Source organism: Misgurnus anguillicaudatus, chromosome 4 (assembly GCF_027580225.2).
Source record: "Misgurnus anguillicaudatus chromosome 4, ASM2758022v2, whole genome shotgun sequence".
Classification (NCBI taxonomy): Eukaryota; Metazoa; Chordata; class Actinopteri; order Cypriniformes; family Cobitidae; genus Misgurnus; species Misgurnus anguillicaudatus.
Window position 1 is genome coordinate 37,376,965 of NC_073340.2, and position 21,750 is coordinate 37,398,714.

General features: G+C 37.0%; 2 protein-coding genes across 3 annotated transcripts in view; one reads left to right on the plus strand and one right to left on the minus strand.

Annotated features, from left to right (window-relative positions):
* Positions 1-530: 530 nt before the first annotated feature.
* Positions 531-21,750, minus strand: part of LOC129421213 (testican-2) — a 45,343-nt gene continuing 24,123 nt past the window's right edge. The window contains exons 2-10 of the mRNA XM_073867262.1: positions 11,955-12,000; positions 9,163-9,277; positions 8,561-8,666; positions 5,604-5,727; positions 5,221-5,322; positions 4,802-5,020; positions 4,231-4,293; positions 3,724-3,867; positions 531-3,222 (exon numbers count right to left, since the gene is read on the minus strand). Of these exons, the coding sequence (XP_073723363.1) occupies positions 3,101-3,222; positions 3,724-3,867; positions 4,231-4,293; positions 4,802-5,020; positions 5,221-5,322; positions 5,604-5,727; positions 8,561-8,666; positions 9,163-9,277; positions 11,955-12,000 (1,041 nt within the window). The 3' untranslated portion in view covers positions 531-3,100. The remainder of the gene's footprint in view (positions 3,223-3,723; positions 3,868-4,230; positions 4,294-4,801; positions 5,021-5,220; positions 5,323-5,603; positions 5,728-8,560; positions 8,667-9,162; positions 9,278-11,954; positions 12,001-21,750) is intronic.
* On the plus strand, positions 16,114-21,120 carry LOC141363747 (uncharacterized). Of its 2 annotated transcripts, XM_073867264.1 has the most exons (8): positions 16,114-16,354; positions 17,648-17,723; positions 17,831-17,957; positions 18,222-18,287; positions 19,255-19,647; positions 20,388-20,489; positions 20,567-20,799; positions 20,910-21,120. In XM_073867264.1, the coding sequence occupies exons 2-8, from the start codon at positions 17,652-17,654 to the stop codon at positions 21,090-21,092; spliced, it is 1,176 nt and encodes a 391-aa protein (XP_073723365.1). In that variant the 5' UTR covers positions 16,114-16,354; positions 17,648-17,651; the 3' UTR covers positions 21,093-21,120. The 2 variants fall into 2 exon arrangements, with proteins under 2 accessions (XP_073723365.1, XP_073723364.1); XM_073867263.1 differs by having other exon boundaries at positions 16,114-17,723.

The following is a 21,750-nucleotide window of genomic DNA, read 5'->3' on the forward strand; positions in this document are numbered from 1 at the left end:
CATGTAAATATAGCCTATTCAGCTTAAATGCGACGTATAGTCCTGTACGACTTATTTATGTTTTTTCGTCTTCAAAACGCATTTTTGACTGATGCGACTTATAATTCGGAGCGACTTATAGTCAGGAAAATACGATATACAAGATGCAGAATAGGACATTCAAAAATTACACATCAGTTTTTGTTCTCAGGAGAAAATCCTCCAACATGTTTATCTTAAACAAAATGTTCATCTTGTCAGAATTCATTGTCTATTAAACATATTCGACTAGATTGTATTAACTCTGTCACTGTGAGAAACCTTTTTTATTCTGTTGATACTTTTGAAAAAGTTTTTAATCAAGTGAATCCAAAACAGTTCTTAGATTTTTAGATGAAATGAATTTTAAACCTCTTACTTTATTTAATTAGACTTTATTATCACCATGAATGAAGCTGACATGGTGTTTCTTTCTTTTCTTTTAAAGAAGTCACAGTTTTCTGTTGCAGCAGTGCAAGAATCCAAAATAAAATGATCTCAAACAGAAAAGAAAAAAACAAACTTATTTTATAATCCACAGATTAAGCCTGTGACACTCAGTTTGTAATGTGAACCTTTTGGACCAATCAGCTGTGATATTTAACAACCAATTAAATTACGAAACCAATTAAGATGTCGTGACTATTTCATTCTTGTTGGCTAAAAAGAAAAAGAGACTATAGTCTCAATATGATTTCTCCTGGTTAAATAAAGTTTGCAAAGAAAACGAGAGAAATCTGTAAACCCATATAAGCCAGTGCTATATAGTCTTGTGAAACTGAAGTCGTTACTATTCTCTTTCTGTCTGTTTCCATTGTCAGTCATCTATCTATATTTCAATCGGATTTTATTTATTAAATCTGATGAATAAAATAAACAGAAAGAAGCAGCTCATCAATGTGATTTAAACCTCAAAATGTGAAGGGTAAACTCAACTGCTTTATCTGCAAGCCAGAATGTCAGCAGCACAATTGTAAATCTTTATGGAGCTGTTGAAGACAAATGCATGACTTCAGTGGCAAATGACCACACTGCTGCATTAACTACTGTATCCCACAATGCAATGCACACAGTTTCATTTCCAATGTGATAAATAGACCAAAAGTAATATTAGCTGTGATTTATAACATCTCTTTCCTCACTCGTGTACAATACATTATCTTACTGAATAATGCCAAATATATTCACTACTGCCAACTTAAACAGCATAAGTATGCATCATGCAACAATACTTTTTAACATTACTGTTGTGTTTAATTTTACTTTCTAGCTATAAAAAAATAATACTATACAATGCATAGTGCACCAATATGCAGATTTGAACTAATATTTGAATCTAAACTGGGTTTCTGATTTAATGATGATACATTATTAATACACAAACACACAGTATGTATTCAAAAATGGGTTTAAATGTTGTTTGTATTTTATTTAAAGGTACAGTAAGTAGGATTTACCCTCATCATTGTATTTTGCATTCAAAGGAATAGTGCTCTCTAGCGCCTCGCTTTTCCAAATGCGTGTTGCAACTACGGTAGCCGTTATGAACTCACTGATCTCCTTGTTTGTTTCAGCTGGTTCACGTGTTCTGAACGAAAAAGCGTTGCGATAAGCTAGTGCTTTTTGTCCCTCTCTGCTATTATAGTTTTCAATATGGTGGAATGACAAGCCTTCTTGGACTTACCCGTTCAATGGAAGTAAAGAGAAGAAATTCTAAGCTTACAAAGAAAAGTCAGATCATTGGCACCAATGATATTGATTTTGATGAATTAAACACTTAAAATCCTACTTACTGTCTCTTTAACATATTTAGTGAACAGATTTTGCTCTACAAGAGCTGATGTTGCCAACAATGTGAATCTATTCTGAGACATCTGAAAGATTGTTTCACTGTCATTTATTTTATATTATACCACGGCTCTGTTGAATGCTGCATTCTGATTGGCTGAGAAATGTTCTATGGGTGTTGATTATTTTTCTGCAAACCGCACACCTAACTTGTCAAATGTCTTAAAAATAGGCACCAGAGCAATGTAACCGTGGTATAAGCAGAATAATAGACTCCGGTCCCTTGAATTATTTGAAAATAATGCACACCTGCATTACCACCTTGGTGTGCATTATTTTCTAATAATTCAATGGCCCGTCGTCAATTATTCCTTACGAAGAAAAGCTTTCTGTTGTGGACTATCATGCAATACTAAAACAAATCAAATCTATTCAGATAACAAAGAACATTTAAACAATCAATAAATCATAGCATTTCACTTTTTGTTAGAAATACAACCACAAACTGAAACAAATGTTCAGAAAATGCACATTTGTGTTAAACACATCAAGTTGTACATTCAAGAAACCGAAATCACTCCAGAATTCTGAAAGAAAAGGTGTAAGATCATCACATTTGAACAGCTTGTCTCGTCTATTTCATGATAAATTACACAACAGTTGCGTCTGCTGTACATGCAGATAGTTGATAACATTTCTAAAAGGTTTCACAGTTTGAAACACTCGTCTGTGTTTGCTACATTTAATAAACATCATAACTGGCCATATTGGGCCTTGAATGCCCGTTACTCATTATTATTATTCAGCCTTTACGATATTAAGTTGCTATTCACAGATTATCCCTCACATCTTGTTTCTGGAGCTGTTGTGTAAAAGTAATGTCCCGTTCACACTCGTGCTGTTATAGCGTGACACTAATTTCTGTGTATCTTTATACTGAACCGTGTCCAAACCATAACATTGAATAGGCAAAGCATGTACAGTAAATGTTTCATCTGCTCTTCAGAAGTGAAAGTCCTTTTGCATAAATCATCTTGCATAAAACTTAATACCCTGTTAATGATACATCCGTCTGTGCCTGCATCAGTGGACTTTAACACAGACAAATCTAGTCCATCCCTTTGGGTTGAAAACTCCTGCAGATAAAAGCGAATGAGTGATCCGGGCCACTGGAGGGCACTGTGGAGCTCTAATACAGACACTAGTCATGAAATTAAAGTACTGAAATTTGATTCAGATTGAAGAAAAGCAGTGATGCGGCTGTAGGCTTCATCAGAAGATGATGATGATTGTTTTACCAAATGTATCCACCATCATCACTTTCTTCTGCCTCCTCTTCCTCTTCATTCTCCTCTATCTCTTTCTCCTCTTCATCCTCCCATCCGACACCACTGCTGAAATCTCCAGAGCTCATCAGCTCATCTACAACACAGAGACACTTCATTCAGGTCTTCAACAACTTTATTTCCTAAATTATTTTAGGTAATGTTGACTTTGCTAGACGACGTTTTCTTTCTTCTGGTGTGATGTTAAAGGGCTTTTAACCTATTTTCATTTTATTATGATTTGCTCTGAGTTTTATTTCAGATGGACTGTTATATTATGACAAGCCATTTGTTTCTATCTCATTAATATTAATTAGGTCATGATGACATCACTAGGACTCAATTCATTGGAACAATTGAACATATATTCACATAATCACACCGTCCAGCAAACTCATATTGTGTACATTTGATGTCTCTCTGCAGATTTTGAGGTCAGGCATCATCAGTATTTTTAATCTGGGCAGAAAAAGACTCCTGCTTGTACGCCTGCAGTAACCGTCGTTCATGTCAACATTATGTTAAAGTTAGCATGTTTAGCTGAGTGAGTGTCACTGCTGAATAGTAAAATCTGTTAAACCAATATATTGCTGCTCATCACAGTCTGGGTTTCCGTGGATCCGTGACCCGATGGCTTCAGTACCATGTGGGTCCACACACCAGCATTCACCCCGACTGTGGTCACACTGAAGTTTCCTATAGTAACCATCTTCATCACAGCTCGGGATAAACATACCTGTACACATGCACGCACACACGCACACACACACACACACACACACAAACACAGAGGCTTGAACACTGTGTAGTTGATAAAATCATCAATGTTATCCATCAGCTACTGTTATATAGTATCAACTCAAATAATTACCTCTCTGTGTGTGTGTGTGTGTGTGCGTGTGCGTGTGTGTGTGTGTGTGTGTGTGTGTGTGTGTGTGTGTGTGTACCTGGTAATTATCACATTGTGGGGACCACAAAGATAGGAATACCAGTGTTTTTGTGACCTTGTGTGTGTGCGTGCGTGCGTGTGTGTGCGTGTGTGTGTGTGTGTGCGTGTGTGCGTGCGCGTGCGTGCGTGTGCGTGTGTGCGCGCGTTCACCTGGTTTCATCTTATATGCTCCATGTATCTGAATCCTCTCAATTTCAGCCAAACATGAAGGCTCTGAACACAAACAGATAAATGATTATCGACACAAACAAAGCACAGATTATTTCACTTCTTATCAATTTATGTTATGTCATTTTTTTACTGCAATTACTATAAACTTACAGGAACATGTTTTAGTTTCCTTACTGATCATTTCATACATTGGAAACAAATGCACAGTTTCTTTGATCTGTTTTGAAATGGTTACTTTATAGTTGATAGGCCACTTAAGTCATTCTACTAACTATAAGTTACTATGAAACTACATGTTAACTAACTCTCCTTAGTGTTAGGGGTTAGGGTTAGTTGACAAGAAGTTACAAAGTTGCTTATAGTAATTAAAATGTCTAAATAATGTGTAATCATTTCAAATAAACTTTGAACTAAATTGTTACCTTAAAAATAACTTAGTGTAATAATGGAACTGTGATGAGTTCAACTGAGTTATCAATTAATAAAAATCAGGCATTGAGATCACTTATTTAACTGTTAAATGTTGTAAATACAAAGATGTGCGACTCACTTTCTCTCCAGAAACACAGACACCACTCGGCCGTAGACACTCGTCCATCTCTGAACGAGTCACAGGAGTTAAAGAACGCTCTAATGCACACTTCATATTTCTCCAGGTTTATAGCGGCCAGCTCTGACTGATCCAGGAACAGATCATTACTGGTGTCCAGTTTTGAGAACATCCAGCCGATGGAGTCCTTACAGCCCGCCACGAGACTCGCATCAAACCCTGCATCAGAGGAGACAACAGCTAGCTGATCTAAGATCATTTACTCTATCTTCAGTGTTAATTACAAGATAAAAACTTATTTGTGGTCAAAGTTTTTGGTGTTGTCTGTGGAACAGAAGACAGATTAAAGTGTAATTATATCTGAAGCAGAGAAGAGATCTTTACATCACGTGTCTGAATGTGAATGTGTGTTTGTTCACCTCGACTGACAGTAATCATCTGTTTAGAGTTTGCATGAAGAAGTTGAAACCAATCTCTGAGTCTGTCACCCAGATCGGCCAAATCCTGACCGGTGCACGCATCTAAACAAACACATTACATACTCAACACATGAACTATCTTTACTTTATAAACATCTTATTTCTCAGTTGTATGGCTGGTTTATTTTAAGCAACTTGAACCTCTAAAAATTATGAAAATCAACACAAGGCAGAAAGAGCTCTGAACGACCACAATAGTTTCTTTAACATTCAATCTTCCGGCAGTTCCATATATTAAATGTCAGACTAATAGTGAAACATCACATACACATATACTGACTGATATACACTACATGCATTTAACTCTATAGACAGAGACTCACCTGGTTTGGGTTGAGATGAAGTGTCTGATTTTGTCTTAATCTTGTCACTGATACACGGGCACGGACCAGAACACAGTACAGACACACCTTTACCTGACAAACACGCCTGCTGATCCAGTTTACACTGAACAGAGACACAGAGATATGAACAGAAATTAAAATTCATCGTCAATAATGCTGCACAAAAACTACATTTTGCAATAAGATTTGCTTATTTCAGTGTGTGTGTGAAAGTTAAAGTGAGCACAGCACAGATGAGGTCTTTTACAACATTAGAAACTTCACCCACCTGACCTTCATCTGCATCAGCACTTCACAACTCAATAATATATCCATCTGAAAGACTAATTCACGTTTAGCCTACGTCTAGATGTTTTTATACAAAGTAGCTTACAAATGTATTTTAATGAGTATTATGTGTGTTGCTATAGAAACCAATCATTTCTGAGCAGATGCAGAGCTCAGTTCAGAGTTAAATAACAGAAACATTATAATGCAAAACAAATGTTTAAATGATAAATGAATACCACTTAATCGTGTGTGTGTGTGTTTGTGTGTGTGTGTGACTGCAGATAGTGTTGTGGTTATTTAAGAATAAAGCTTAAGCAGTTTGTTTAATTTTCAGAAGATAAATTAGACTTTAATGTAAGACATAAAGCTGAGCAAGTCTGCAACTCTCACATCCAGCTCTTTCAGGCTAGTTTGCACCTGTAACTTTTTATTATATTGTTATTCGTGCTCTTTGGTCCCTTAATTCAATCAGGATATTCTTCCTGTGGGTCTTATATTACTTTAACCTGATTGGTTCTGGTTTTAAACAGTTGGTTAGGCTTCAATGCCTCATCTCAAAACTATATGTAAAAGATTGGTTTGACAATACCCATGTCACCAAGATTGTGCTTATTAGGGGATCAGTCTGTGTCACCAAGAGTTTTGAAATATGATTTTGTGGTTATAAAAGTGGGAGTGATTACAGCTGCCCGAGTGATTCTCAGTGTGTGGAAGGATACATCTCCTCCCGAGTTTAACAGGTGGAAAAAATATGCTGAAAATTGTGTCAGATGAAAAATTCTTAGCCAGGAATAATGATGATACGGAGGGATTTGACAAATCTGGGGGACGAATTTTTGACTGAGATTGATGGATTCTTTTGATTAAGTCTATTATTTTGTGGGGTCACATATATAGGCACTTTATAATTTGATTTTATTGTATCTTTTGTTATGTTTGTCTGTAATGATTATTGATAACTGGCCAAAAATGTAAATGTGAATTAATCGTGTTTTAAAGCTGTCTTTTTTATGGGGTTTTTTTGTTTGTTAAAAATGTTGAAAATAAATAAAGACTTCAATTACAAAAAAAAACTATATGTAAAAGTACATTATGTAAATGGTTATATTCACAAAGATTATACTTGATTCCTTTATGTTTTGATGAATTAAATCTATTTTAACAGCTGATGAATGACTCAGGCTTCTTTATGTGACCGGCGTCTCTCTCTCTCTCTCTCTCTCTCTCTCTCTCTCTCTCTCTCTCTCTCTCTCTCTCTCTCTCTCTCTCTCTCTCTCTCTCTCTGAATGAGCAATGGTTGTTTCCTGCAGTCACCCCTATAAATATTTGATCTGCTTTTAGCTTGAGTCTTTATGTTCTTACTGCAGCAGCAGCAGCAGCGTTGTGTGCGTGCGCGAGTGTGTGTGTGTCTCATTGTGTGTGTGTGTGTGTGTACCTGTGACACATAACTGTGTCCATCTGATCCACAGACGGATCCTAGCTTTCTAGGATTTCGTAAGAAAGCGAACGGTAAACTTGACACTCGTGCCGCCGGTTTCGGGGTTAGATCGGACTGGCCGGATCTCAACGATCTTTGCAATTGGACTGGTGTTGACCTGCAGTGGTCTGGAGTTGATACTAGACATGCTGTACCTCATGAAGTAATGATTAAGGATAAAAACATAACTGTGACGGCAACATTACTGCAAGATGATATGTACCATCCAGTTCCTCTTGGAAATACTCGCGCGTCTCTGCTGTTAATTAAACATCAGCAACGTCAGAGACATTGGAGAGGACTTAAAATCCAAGGAAAGCTCGCATGTATCCCTTCTGCAGATCACTCCATTTCACACACAATCTTCCATAACTCATCTATTGATGAAGATATATTGATCTTTACAGTTAAGGCGAGACTTCAGGTCTATCCAACAAGGCTAAATCTGTCAATTTGGTATCCTCGTTCCCATCCATCATGGTGTATACATCATGGGCAAGAACAAGTAATAGAATCTATGTCACACATATTAAATGGGTGTCACTATTACAGTAAAAAGTCTTTACGTTTCCAGGCATGATAGGATAGTGGACATTTTATCTGAGAATTTATCAGTATTATTTTCTTCAAATGTGTCAATACATGTAAATGGTTTTGTTAACTCACAAATGTTTTCTAAGTGTCCTACAGTGTCTGTGTTCTCTGATTTAAACGCCACCAGGCCTGATATTATAATCATTGATGAGCACAAAGAGGATGTGTTCATCCTGGAAGTAGGCTGCTGTTTTGATTCATGTCTAGAGGAGGCTTACTTAACAAAGTTAGTAAAATATCAACCTCTTGTACAGCGATTAACTGGCCTTGGCTATAAAGGTCAATACTTGGTATTCATTTTTGGCAGCCTGGGGCATGTGCACAGGCTTGTCATTAGGGGGTTCAGGATAGTTGGCTTTACAAAAGCAAGGGCAAAGCAAATGGCTAAATATTGTTCAATATCCTCCATCATTGGAAGTCGCCATATATGGAGAAGAAGGTGTTGTGTGTATCCATAAATCTGCTGTCTAAATTGTCAATAGATTCATACTGGGGGATCTGGCCTCAGCCATGTTTTGTATCTGTAACATTTATGTCCTTATGTATATGTATTATGAATTGTGGACTTAAATAAAGTAGTTAAATGTGTGTGTACCTGTGACACATAACTGTGTCCATCTGATCCACAGACAGGTCCAGCAGACGCCTCTGGGCAGAGTTTACAGTTGTTTGCATGAAGCTTCAATCCAGACTGTTTGATTCTACAGCAAACACATCAAAATCCACTAATAGACATGGGTCAGTATGTGACGATGGCACATTACAGTACATGTCAATATCTGTGACTAAGAGACTTAAAGCACCTTCAATATCAGTCAACAAATAATTCACATTTCTAAATAATTTCTAGTGTAAAATAAACTATAAGTGTCCAAATGTTTGTCTGTCTGAGAAAGTAAGTCTAAAAATGGATGTAAGACATCAAAGCTGATGTAACATTCATCCCTGAAATGCATTGTGTGATACACTATCATATAGTGTGTGCGTCTCTGTTAGCACATTTTGTCAAATGTTGTCAATAATAGACATTCATACAGAGAATTTGCATGCACACTATACATACAGAAATAATGAACAATGTGCTAGCTTGATATTTCAAAAAATAAAGCTATTTATTTTAAGCTGTAATCTTTTACACGTCTGTAAATGTCTTTCATCAATGCTGAACATCTGAATGTGATGTAATGTGAAGCTCACTTGTGCTCCAGTTTCTTGCGGTTCATGCACATCGCTCGCTGGTATCCCTGAGCCACGCACACTTTATGACGACTACACCTGACCTTCTCACACGGATCTTTAGTGTCGTCCACACCTGTAAAAACACTGAATCATGTCAATGAGGGAATGAAAAGGTAATGAAAGGATGTTTTTGATAATGATTACCCATAAATCTCATATTTTCATGCACAGAACAGACACATCAAAAATTGCTACAACAATTGTGCTTGTGTTGCCAAGAATTGTGCTTTAAAAATGTACAATATGAATTTCAAATGTCATTACAATCATATATAGGGGTGGTTTTCTGGTGGTTATCTTAGTTGCAACATGTTTGAGTTGCCTTTGTTTAAAAACACCTTGCACTGACACATCTTAACATACATCAGTATCATTGTTTTTTCTCAAGATGGACACCAGTACTGTTTTTTGTAAGGTATGTTTGTAAAAACTACATAAATGTAGTCCTAATATAACTAAGTCCTAGATTAATCTAATCTAAACCATAGTCTTTCATTGAGCATTACAGTACAGAAAATAGGGGGGCTTCATTGTCATGAAAATGATGTGACAATGTAAAACATTAATGCCATCAAAAAAGGTTGTCTCAGTGTTTTTAAAACATCCTCGTCTAGATGCAGCACTAACACCCAACACTGCAATCTCATCAGGCACTTTTATAAAAACCAGAAATCATTTTCATCTGTCTAAACTTGAATAATTCAATACAGTGAAAGAAGAATAAACTTCTGCATGAGAATCAACATTTGACTGAAAAATGTACCATCTGTTTCAATGCAACAACGGCACAAACAAACAAATTCATCTCCAGATGAAAAACATATTTCCACATAAATATAAAAAAATGACACTGCGGCACAGAATCGTCTCATTTCTCCTGCTTCTACCCCTAACCAAAACTATCTTGGTATAATAACATTACATTACATTGTGTGAATAATTGAGCAATAACTAAGCTTAATTATATATTGACATGTCTTGATATTACCATAACTGTACAGTACCATGGTAAGACTATAGTATGTGTGTTTAAAGTTTATAGAGAGCATTACCTAAAGTTACTATGTTTGTCTATACAACTGGAATATGTAAGAAATAATTGATGACGTCCATTGAATTACTCGAAAATAATGCACACCCAAGGTGGTGATGCGGTGCGAAGCGGTGTGGGTGTGCATTATTTTTAAATAATTCAAACGACTTGAGTAAATTATTGCTCTTATACCACACTTACCACAGACATTGCACTGGTTGTTATTTTAAGACATTTAAAAGACCAGGTGTGCGTTTATTGAAAAATAATCAACATCTGCTGTGGAACATTTCTCAACCAATCCTCATCATGTTTAAGCATCTCTCAGTCACTCCAGCAGGTGAATAATAACTATGACATCCTGCAGTCTCCTGACCTCTCCTGTAGGTTTACTGCAGTAAAACACTGTGATGTTTTTTTTATGTCTGTGTGATCATAAGTAGGATGAAAGCGTCTTTCTGTGCTCCGGGCTGTGCTGGAGGTGTTTCCATAGAAACATGAGGAATGTGCAGTTTCTGCATGATGATTTATAGCGTACTCACAAGCTTCATCAATTTCTGTAATAACGGCCCTTACAGCCTCAAAGAAAACCCTTTAAAGTGTCATCATGGTGTGTGAATCAAACATTTTTATCTCATTCTGATTCTCAAAGGAGCACAAGAGATCCTTAAGACTACAACGATGAAAAGATGTGATCGATATAATTGTAAGGTTTCCAAGATTATGGTTTACACTTCAGCTATGTGAAACATTCACATCACACATAGAAAAACAACAACTGTACATACATTTATAATAAACCCAGACAATGTTGAAAGACTCTGAGGTCACACTTTGTGATCTGACAATAAACCTTCAATTCAGTTCATTCAGCTACTAACTGCATGAATCTTCTAAATGAGATCCTTTTTTAATCTGTGCTGTCAATCAAAAGTCTTTCTTTTTATTTCATTTATATGGCATATTCAGCCCCTCACATCAGATGAGATTTCTGAAACAGATCAAGTCTTTAATAATGGAGCTTTAAAGAAGTCAGTATAAGGATGAAATATTCATCTGAATCACGGTGACTTTATAGATCAGCTAAATGCAAATCATCTGAATCACATTAAATCCAAATGTACATTCTCAATCCAGATGATTTTTATATAGAAAAAAAACATTTGTATACATAATCTTTCATTCAAATATAATAAATGTGTTTTCCATCGAAAGATTATCTGCTGTTATGTCTAAATAATGTTGTTTGATTAAAGTTTCACAACTGAAGCTTAAAGAATCTGAACGAGCAGTAAATCACGTGGCAGAATGAATCCATTTCACATGTAAAGATTGTATTTGTGTGAAATGATGAAGCAGTGGAAAGATTTAATGAGCTCAGATGCAAAAGCCTTTAAACGCCACCTCCTTTAATAATGTGATCATTTCACGCATTATACGTTCATCAAATACTTTCACTTCAAATCCACTTAATCCAGACCTCATTCACAAATACCAGTCAGAATCAATTATTAAAAAAGCTAATTTATAAGAAAACATGTCAGAGAGACTTAAAGCACATCTACATTTCCATTTATCTGACACCAAACATGTTTGTCTGTCTAACAGCGTTTCTTGCGTACAAACATTTTAAAATCACCTGTAGGGATATTTGGAAAAGGATGATCGTTTTATGGATGACTTAATAAATGAAAAGAGAAACTTTGATGATACTCACTTTCATCAGAGCCCTGTGGACTTTCCAGTGTCCGGATGTGATCGTCCTGATGAGAAACACAAAGACACACAATAAACACACACATGTGAAATAATACACATCAAACACAATGAGCGAGTCAAGTGAATGATCCCATACAGATTATCACAACATATTACAAGCAGAGCAAATATACAGTATCAATGATATTAAACCTGTCCTGAAAAGAGATTTGAGAGCTGTGGGGAAGGGCAGAATATTTTATGAATTACATGAATCAAGAAGAGTTTGGATTCACATGTTATTGAACTGAACAGATTTACATGTTTCAGGTTTAAAGCTCCTCTAAATGCCTCCATCATCAGACATCACAATTAAACACAATATAAGAACATTTCAACACAAACCTTCACTTCCTTCAGCAGCAGCAGGAGACAAAGAGCCAGATCAAAGAAAGAGAGAATAAGATTTTTACTTAGAAACACATGAAAGTGGACAACAATCTGCTTCACATTCAGTTTAATTGTCATCTATTAATATAATCTGAAAGAATAAAAGAGCCGAGGGATTTACCACAGCACAGCGACCACACGTCTCCGGGAATTCCCTGAGCTGACTGAACGGATTCAGCACACAAATAATTCATCACAACTGATCTCAATTGATTCATCACACAACTAATCTCAACTGATTCATCACAAATGATTCATCACAGGACTGAACTCAACTGATTCATCTCAACAGATTCATCATAAAACTGATCCCAAATGGTCTCAAATACATCATATAACTGATTAGTCAAATAAATGATTTTAACTGATTCATCACGAAAGCGATCTCAACTGATTCACTGAACTGAATGATAAACTTCACAGTTGAATAATAATGTATTTATTTGTGTGTTGAGTAACAATGAGAGAAACATGATTCATCTCCCTCTCTGTTTGTATATACTGTACACAAACCTATGAACATACAAATGCATTATCAATGTGTGATCATCTAGAAAAGACACATCAAAACTCACATGAGCTCCTGTTACAGACACACTGCAATATTAATATTCATCAAAATATGCAATTTAATGTCTCAGGACCCATGACTTTCTCACAACACACAAGTATGAAGTCATGTGGTTGGTTGGGTTCAAAAAGACAAACACAGTTTACATAGAAAAAATATGAAGAAATTACATAAATATGCACATGAATCTGTCAAATCAATTATTTCCTGCATAAACTTTGGCCAAATATCATCAAATTAATCATCCGGGCCATTAAATAACTAAGTGCAAGGCAACAGGTTGTATCACACTGAAGGGGTTTATTTTCGCAATAACAAACTGCTGCCTATATATTATCCTGCTTATTACACACCTGTTTACCTAAGGTAAGAATATTAAATATTGATTTGAAATATTTTATTTGCTCATTTTTTTAACAAATGCAGACCCTCCACGGTTTTAAGACAAGACGTTCAAATGTCACAAACACACTATTTGGTTGGATCATTTGTAAATATAATGTCGTTATTAAAAGACATCTTTATATTTCATTTTGTGTAATATTAACCTGTACTTAAAATAATTTGCAGCATCGTTACTGTGTGTTATTAGTAATATTTTAGAGAGCTGTGTAATAAAAAGGAATTGTCTGTGTTGAGCTACAGTATAGATACAGAGATTCACAACACTTTTAGATGAAAGAGTTTCTGTCATTTTGTCTCCAGATGATTGACACAATGAGAGTTGATTGACAGGCTGATGACCTCAGTGCTTTCTTAATGAAACCCATCTAGAAAACACAACACATCATCCATGAATAGCTGTGGCAGTGAAGATGTCACTCTTAAACATCCTCTCAGCCTGTCAGTGACCTGTGAAGCAGATGAAGTTGATTGTTCTTATATTGAGTTTTTTTAATCTCAGAAAAAGCAGATTTTTTCGGCAGCCAGTTTTTGATTGAAAACCTAATGAACCATTTAGATAGACATCCATACAGAAGACTCATCATACATTTGATTTTAAAGGATCTCTAATAAATATGAAGTATTTCAGTGATTTATTAACTGGTACTCATCACTATAAGAATTATAGGTACATTTAAAATCATCTCGTTCACAAACCTGGATGATATTCTGGCATTTTGGGATTATTTTCTCTGAATCTGATTTGATAGAAGTTATTCTGCTTTAGAAAGAGGAAATGTAGTTTATAAGTATATCAGATGACATGATTTTGATGCCTTAAAGGTGCCATAGAATGTAAAACTCTATTTATGTAGTCAGAGATGAATACTAAGAGTTGTGTACATAGTAATGACATATCATGAGCCTCAAACATGATTGTTTCCTCCTTCTTATGTAAACCTCTCGTATGCAAAAACAGACCAATCTCAACATAACACCAACTGTGACGTCATGCTACAGTCCAGATATACAACCCAGCAAGTACAATGTTGTTACAATGATAATAACATTGTGATTGCCGAGTTAGCACTATATGCTAGTTAATGCTATATGCTAATGTTTAGGCTGAAGTTCTACCATTGACGTTAGAGTTACGTTTTGTAGGTCCATACTGAAAAAAAACAAACTTAGCACTCAGAAACGTCCATTAACAATCTCCAAACAATTGATTATTCCTCAAAATCTGATACAGACTCAAACATAAGATCTGTTTTCACACACACCGAGCTACTGAAGGAGAAACAGCCAATCAGAGCAGAGCTCAACATTAATATTTCATGACTCTTTCACATAAGGTAATAATAGACCATTTCATTCTAAAGACAAATCCTAGGACATATAAAACTGACTGGATCATTTTTGGACTTAATAAAGACACAAACCTTCTGTTAGAGAACCATTTAACAGATTATAAACATGCATTCTTTGGCACCTTTAAATGCTCCCTATGTAGACAACTCACCAAATAACTGAGCAGGTTTTAAACACCTGAGAGATTTCTGCAGTATCATCACTGATCTCTTTTCTTCTCTGCTGTGTGTTTTTTCACTCCTACTATGCCTTCATTTCATCAAAGATGTGTTTTATGTCAGTACAGATATATAAACACAGTGAAACTGGACCTCATATTCCGACTTCTGAATGAAATCCAAATCCCCGAGTTCTTATCGTGTGGGTTGAATAAATGGACTTCAGTCTAATGATGCCAGCTGCCTGTGTTGATTCAGTTCCAGCTTCATCTAAATACTCATCAGATCCACTGCAAACCTTTCAAGATCATCAGAAATTCTGTAATGTTTCTGTCATCATAACAAACAACCACAGACATTAACATACATCAATTTCTCTGACTGTTTACAACTGAAAAGCCTCAACTCAATTTATGTTTTTTGAAGAAAACATCCATATTCTCTCTGTTTTGATCTTTACAGTATTTGGTTGTTTATCTTGTGTTGTGATTCACTGCGTCCTCTCATCATCTGTTGTGGGCAGTCAGCCGAAGCTCACATCTGACGGTAATAAATCTGTTCAAACCTAATGAAGTCGTCTACATAAACAGCACTTTCAGACAATGAGGCTGATCAGTGTGTTTAAAACAAACCCAACACAACTCATATCTACAGAACTATTCATGTCTGCTTAGAAATATTAACAAGCTGAGACAAACAAACACATGGATGTGGGAAAGGGAGAGCAAAAGAGAGAGAGAGAGAGAGAGAGAGAGAGAGAGAGAGAGAGTTAGTAAATGTTTATTATTCATTACTTATTAAATAATGTCTACTGTGTAACAACAAACATCAAGACTTCTCTCTGTATGAAGATCAGAAAAAGCAAACAAACCCAGTGAGATGCTCAGATCTCCTCCTGCTAAACTAAACTAGTCCTGTAGCGTAATGACTACTAGATTTTCACATTCTCTAAAACAAATATCAGGTCTGCTTACCCATCCAAACAGTCCAGTTCAGATAGTTATGCTACAGCTCAAGTCTTTCTAAAATCCTGCAAACAGTTAAAGTGGTCACTTAATGCCGGTTAACATGGAATCAATGAAATATAGAGACAGATTTGATAAAGCAGACTGACGTGATGCTGTGGACCCTCAGTCATCACAATCCACTGAAAACTCATATTCAAATCTAATAAAGTTGACTTTTAACCAAGACTGGTCATATATCTGACTTCTTAAAATACCATCCGTCACCCTGGAGAGTCAAACCAACCCGTTCTCATCAATATGCGTATAAATAACACGACTTTACACTTTCAAATTGCGTGTAATGTATACGCCAAATCCCATTTTTGCGTGCATATGATACGCCAATCCTTTCCATTCACTTTGATAGAGCGCAAATGCGTCTAAATACCACGCATCATCTTTAACGGAATTGACGTCACCAGCAGAGCTCAGTTCACTAATAGAGGATTTCACCTGATGCGCGTCCATCTTTAAACAGGTGGGTAACAATAATGCTATTTTTGTTACTAGATCACTTTGTTAACGTTAGCATTTTATTTATTTAATCGCTCCTGCATCACGCGAATGTTGTCGTTTTTTTTAAACGGCAGCGTATGCTTTTAAAGGAGTTGTTACTGGAACAGTGGGTTGCTCGATTAGCACAGCTGGTTGCTAATGCTGTATATAAACCTCTTGCAATTGGTAAAAAAAATAATAAAACAAAAACAGCCTTTAATCATACTGTGACTTGGGTCTTTAGGTTTTAGACATGGCTGTTGACAGCACCGACTGATATAGTTTTTTAGCTATCGTTTTTCGGTAAAGTGGTTGGACCCCCAAGGGTTTATAATGTAGTCTAAGCACGGCACGTGGACTCCTAACCCAGATTAATTAAAAATTTTGTGCACGACATTGTGTTTTACTAAAATATATCGCGTCTGCAGAAAAAAACTAATGTTAAATGCTATTTACGGGCCGCTGTGGTGTCCCAGTAATCGGTGTATCGATGGGTGCTGACACCAGGTCGGTATTTGGGATCATACGGCCAACTACATTCACTATATAAGCCGATCTGAGATCTGTCGCTAATACAGGCCCGTTGGTATAATGCAGGCAGGCAGTACTAGTTGCTTGCAGATGCACGACGCAGATTCCCGGGATGTTTTGTTTCTAATGTCATCATAAATACACAAGTATTTGTTAATTAAGCACAATTTATTCTAAAGTCTTTGTCTTCACCAGATAAAAAGCTTTATATTTTGCAGTAACCAATAAAAAAAACATACATCTGAAATTGATGATGATAGCTAATCGATTTCAGTGGTTCCCAATACCAGTCCCTGGCCTCCCTCCCGGAACGTTTTGGATGTCTCCATATATAAAAACACTTGATTCAGTTCATCAGCTTGTTAATGTGTTAATTGAGGAGCCTGATGAGTGAAATCAGGTGTTTTGTTTAGGGAGGCATCTGAAACGTTCTGGGAGGGTAGGACTGAGGACTGTAATTGAGATGAGAACCACTGGATCAGGTGACGTAATCTTAGCCTTAATACATAAATAAATATAATTATTTTTACAACAAGAGGTTGTTATGAAAATATCAATTCTCTTATCACCTTTATTGCAAATAGTCAGACGTCACTATATTCTACCAGAAAATAGAAAAATGTTATCACCCTTTACCCTCATATCTTTAATGTTTTCCAGTCTTTCCATTCAATTTTATTAGTCAGAAAGTTTGAGTTGAAGGCAGATCTCAGATCTAACTGACACATTTATTTTTGTGTTTCAGTACAATGGCAAGTGTTAACAAAAACAAACTCGAAGCTGTTCTTATGCTTGGGGATGTATTTGTTGAAGAGATACAGGCAAGTTTCATTATTGCTATATACACATATGTGTAATTAATGAACTCCGGTTAGCTAATGGCTATTTTTCACCTATCTACATTTTATTACATGCTATGTCCATAAAGAAATGTAACCGCGAGTCACATACTCCGAAGCATGAAGTCACAAGACCTAAAGTGACCTGGTGGAAGAGGGACTGTCATGGACAACGCGTGACCACCAACAAACGGAGGAAAAAAGAGTCATCTACTGGTTAATGTCCATCTTGTAAAATTTGTCAAATATTTTAACCGTGAGTGATGATGTGTGATTTGGAGTAGGTGCAGGTTTGATAATTGTATTAATTGTCAATATTCTGTACTTGTACATTCATCGTATAAATTACATTATAATGCCAAATACATTTAGGTTTAATAGCTTCCATGTTTGTTAAAGGTTTCAGTGTTTACTTTTGTACACCTGGCCAAGATTTTTTTAAAGAATTGCTCTAATACGTTTTTTTTTTCTTTTAAACAGTTAGTACGTCTCCATGTGCAAGTTCCTTCATCACAGCTCCATGTACTAGCAGCTACCAATATTCTGGTAGGTAAAACACATAAGGTATGCTTTATATCAGGGATGGCCTGGAGAGTCACAGTCCTGCAAAGTTTAGCTCCAGCCCTGATTAAACCTCACCTGCCTGTAGCTTTTCAGTGGCTGTTTCTCAATGTCAAGGATACTTCCTTAGCAGGACTGGTCTTCCCAAGTCACTTTCTTCAGAGGCACGTCTCCTCTTTAGAATTTGGAGAACACGTAAATGGAACAGGCTAGGAAGTGCACGTCATTACGTCAGTAAAAAGGTTTGCTTTCGGTGCTGCGCGCATAGGATTGTGGGTGTTTTGAGAGTGCAAAGAGCACAAAGGATACACACATGCATCCTTTCCTGTATATGGGATATTTTTCTAACAAAGGACTTAGTCCTTGGTTGCAATTCCAAGGATCCTCGACATTGGAACAGTCCTTCTGGCTTCCAAGGATCCTTACTTGACATTGAGAAACAGCCTTTAACTCTTTAGACCTTGATTAGCCTGTTCAGGTGTGTTTGATTGGAGCTGCAGCTAAACTCTGCAGGACTGTGGCTCTCCATGGCAAAGTTTGCCACCCCTGCTTTATATGAAAACAAGAAGTTAAGTACAAAATAAGTTTCATTATACCTGAACTTTTGCTATTTTATTAACTAATCAGCTAAAAATGTTCCCCCAAAACACTTGAATATTGACGTTACCATAGTTTGATGCATCACGCTCTGTCCCCATGACAGAACTAGGATAACTTTAGACAGCATCAGTGTTTCTCAGCAAAATCATGTGGTGGTTGTTCAGTTTCACACTTGACCTACACATAATCTTAAGGGCCATGTGTTTGTTTACCCATTTTTAACTATCCTTTTGCCTTTTCTGCTATCACTGGACTCTCCATGTATTAAAAGCAGTGTAACTGCCACAAAAGATGTGGAATTGAAAAGTTGGATTTCTTGTATGTTTAAATTTTTCTCTTTCTCTATTTGAAGATTTTAACATGCAGAGGCTTGAGGACATTCTGCAGGACTCTGAGAGCATTGATGTTGAAAATCCTGCTCCACAGCCATCATTGTCCAGTTGGTCTGAAAGGCAGAAAGGGGTCCAACAATGTTGGCAACAGGCAAGGCCACAAAACCTTGCCAACTTGTTGACAGCTGAGAACATCGTCCAAATGACATGTAATCACTGTCACAAGAAAGAAGCCATCATTCGTTGTGGGGAGTGTTTACCGTCTGAGTGGTTTTGTGCAGAGTGTGATCAACTGGTACATAAACGCCACACTCTGCACAGTAGGCAAACCACAATGTATGGTTTTTTTAAGTACATCCCTCCAACAGAGTTTGTGAAACTCCATGATGACAAATACATCATCTGTGAACAAGGTTGGTGCCTGTTTTTCAGGACACACTCACATTATACCCAACCAGCCTGAACCATGTTCGAGTGTGAACGTACCCACTCCCTCACCTGCACACAGTCACACTTATCAATCCATGTTTAAGAATGCTTTTGTCAGTAGGATGCAGTTGTTTTGAAGAAAACAGAAAGTAAACTCTCCCACAACACCAAAGCCCATTGTAATGTTAATTTGAGGGCTTCTAGTTTGAGTCAATCAGGATGTGATGACATGCAGACCTCTTATCATGCCGTCATATTGCTTTGACGATCTATTGCTTGCACCACTCACACTTTCACTTAACTCTACCCCACACTTCAGAATTTTTTTACCGAGGCAAATTAAGTTTATGACTGTTGTGCAGCTGACAATCTGTTCTTATGAATTGCGTTTGGCGCGATTTGCGGTGACATTGTTCATTTCAAACCTGAGCCCAAGTGAACAGTGCCAGAGCCCACCTATGCAAGTGGGCCAGGGCACGATTAACCAAACCATGCACTGGCACAGTACAAACCAATCACACTAGTCAAACGAACTATGATTTGGGGGTCAAACATTCGGCAAACATTCGGGCGCGGTTTGTTTTGGATAATGTGAGTGCGCCCTCAATTGATTAGCATTTTTCTCCTAAAAGACAACATTATTAAATTATGTTATGTTTTTCAAGTACTTGCTCACAACCCAAACATTCTTTAATGTCATCCTGATTATCCTTTTCTCTTGCAGATTGTTTGCTGCCAACATCCTTTCCTCCAAGGATATGCTCCTGTGACACTGGTGATGTTGCAATCTCTGCTGGTAGATCCATCATACTGGTTTGCATAAATGGTAGGATTGTGTGAAATAAAATAAATGTTTATTTGACACGTTACTTGTTATTTATTTGTTTTTTCATTTGCTCTCAGGCCGTTACAATCTTAAGATCCCGGAGCTAACTTGCAAACATTGCAATAAGCAATGGGCCCCAGAAGTCAGTGACTTAGTAAGGAGTGGTTACTGGCCCGCTACAATGCAAGCACAGACACTGTTTCACCGAGATCTGTTCCATTCCTTTGAGGCTATGAAGACAGCAGCTCCAGGAATGTCAGTGAAAGCCTTCACAGCAATGTTGGACCAGAGAACGAGGCAATTTGGAAGAGTATGTAAAAATTTGAAGCTGAAAGACAAATGCAACACACCCCACAAAAATGGTTGATTTTGTAGTTCGTTGTTGTTAAAAGCTAAACTACCATGTGTTTCTTTTTTCAGACTGGCAAAGTGAATGTAGATGCTTTTCAGAGGAGCTTTCTGCAATACGTGTACTGCAACTCTGAAAAGAACCAACTTCTGGGAAAGGAGCCATTTGTCTGTCCAGCCTGTAGCCCTGACATGTTGGCTGTTTCAGTTGATGGTAACCGAAAACTCTACAGGTTCCAGAAAAAAAACCAGTAAGTTTTGTGTGCTCATTAAAAACAGCCAAAGTAATTAAAGGGATAGTTCGGCCAAAATCGACACTAAACCCATGACCCACCCACCCCCAAGCCGTCCGAGCTGCACACGTCCATCGCTCCTCAGACAAACACATTTTCGGATATTTTAGAAAATATTTTAGATATTTCTGTTCATTAAATGTTATGTTACGGGGTCCAGGAATAGTCCACGACCTTCAAGTCCAAAAAAGTGCGTCCATCCTTCACAAATTAAATCCAAACAGCTCCAGGATGATAAACAAAGGTCTTCTGTGGGTAATCCGTGCGGTGTTTTTGTAGAAATATCCATATTTAAAATGTTATTAACTTTATAAACTAGCTTCCGGTAGCGCCGCCATCTTAGACTCAGGAGAGAGGATTAGCGTAGTGTACGCACTTTTCTTAGTGACGTATGACAAATTCGGAGGGCGGGGGCACCGAGCAGCAGCAGAGAAACTCTGTACGCTGCGTAAGCTCTCATCCTGAATGCGCATCACTCCAAAATGGCGGCGCTACCGGAAGCTAGTTTATAAAGTTAATAACATTTTAAATATGGATATTTCTACAAAAACACCGCACGGATTACCCCCAGAAGACCTTTGTTTATCATCCTGGAGCCGTTTGGATTTAATTTGTGAAGG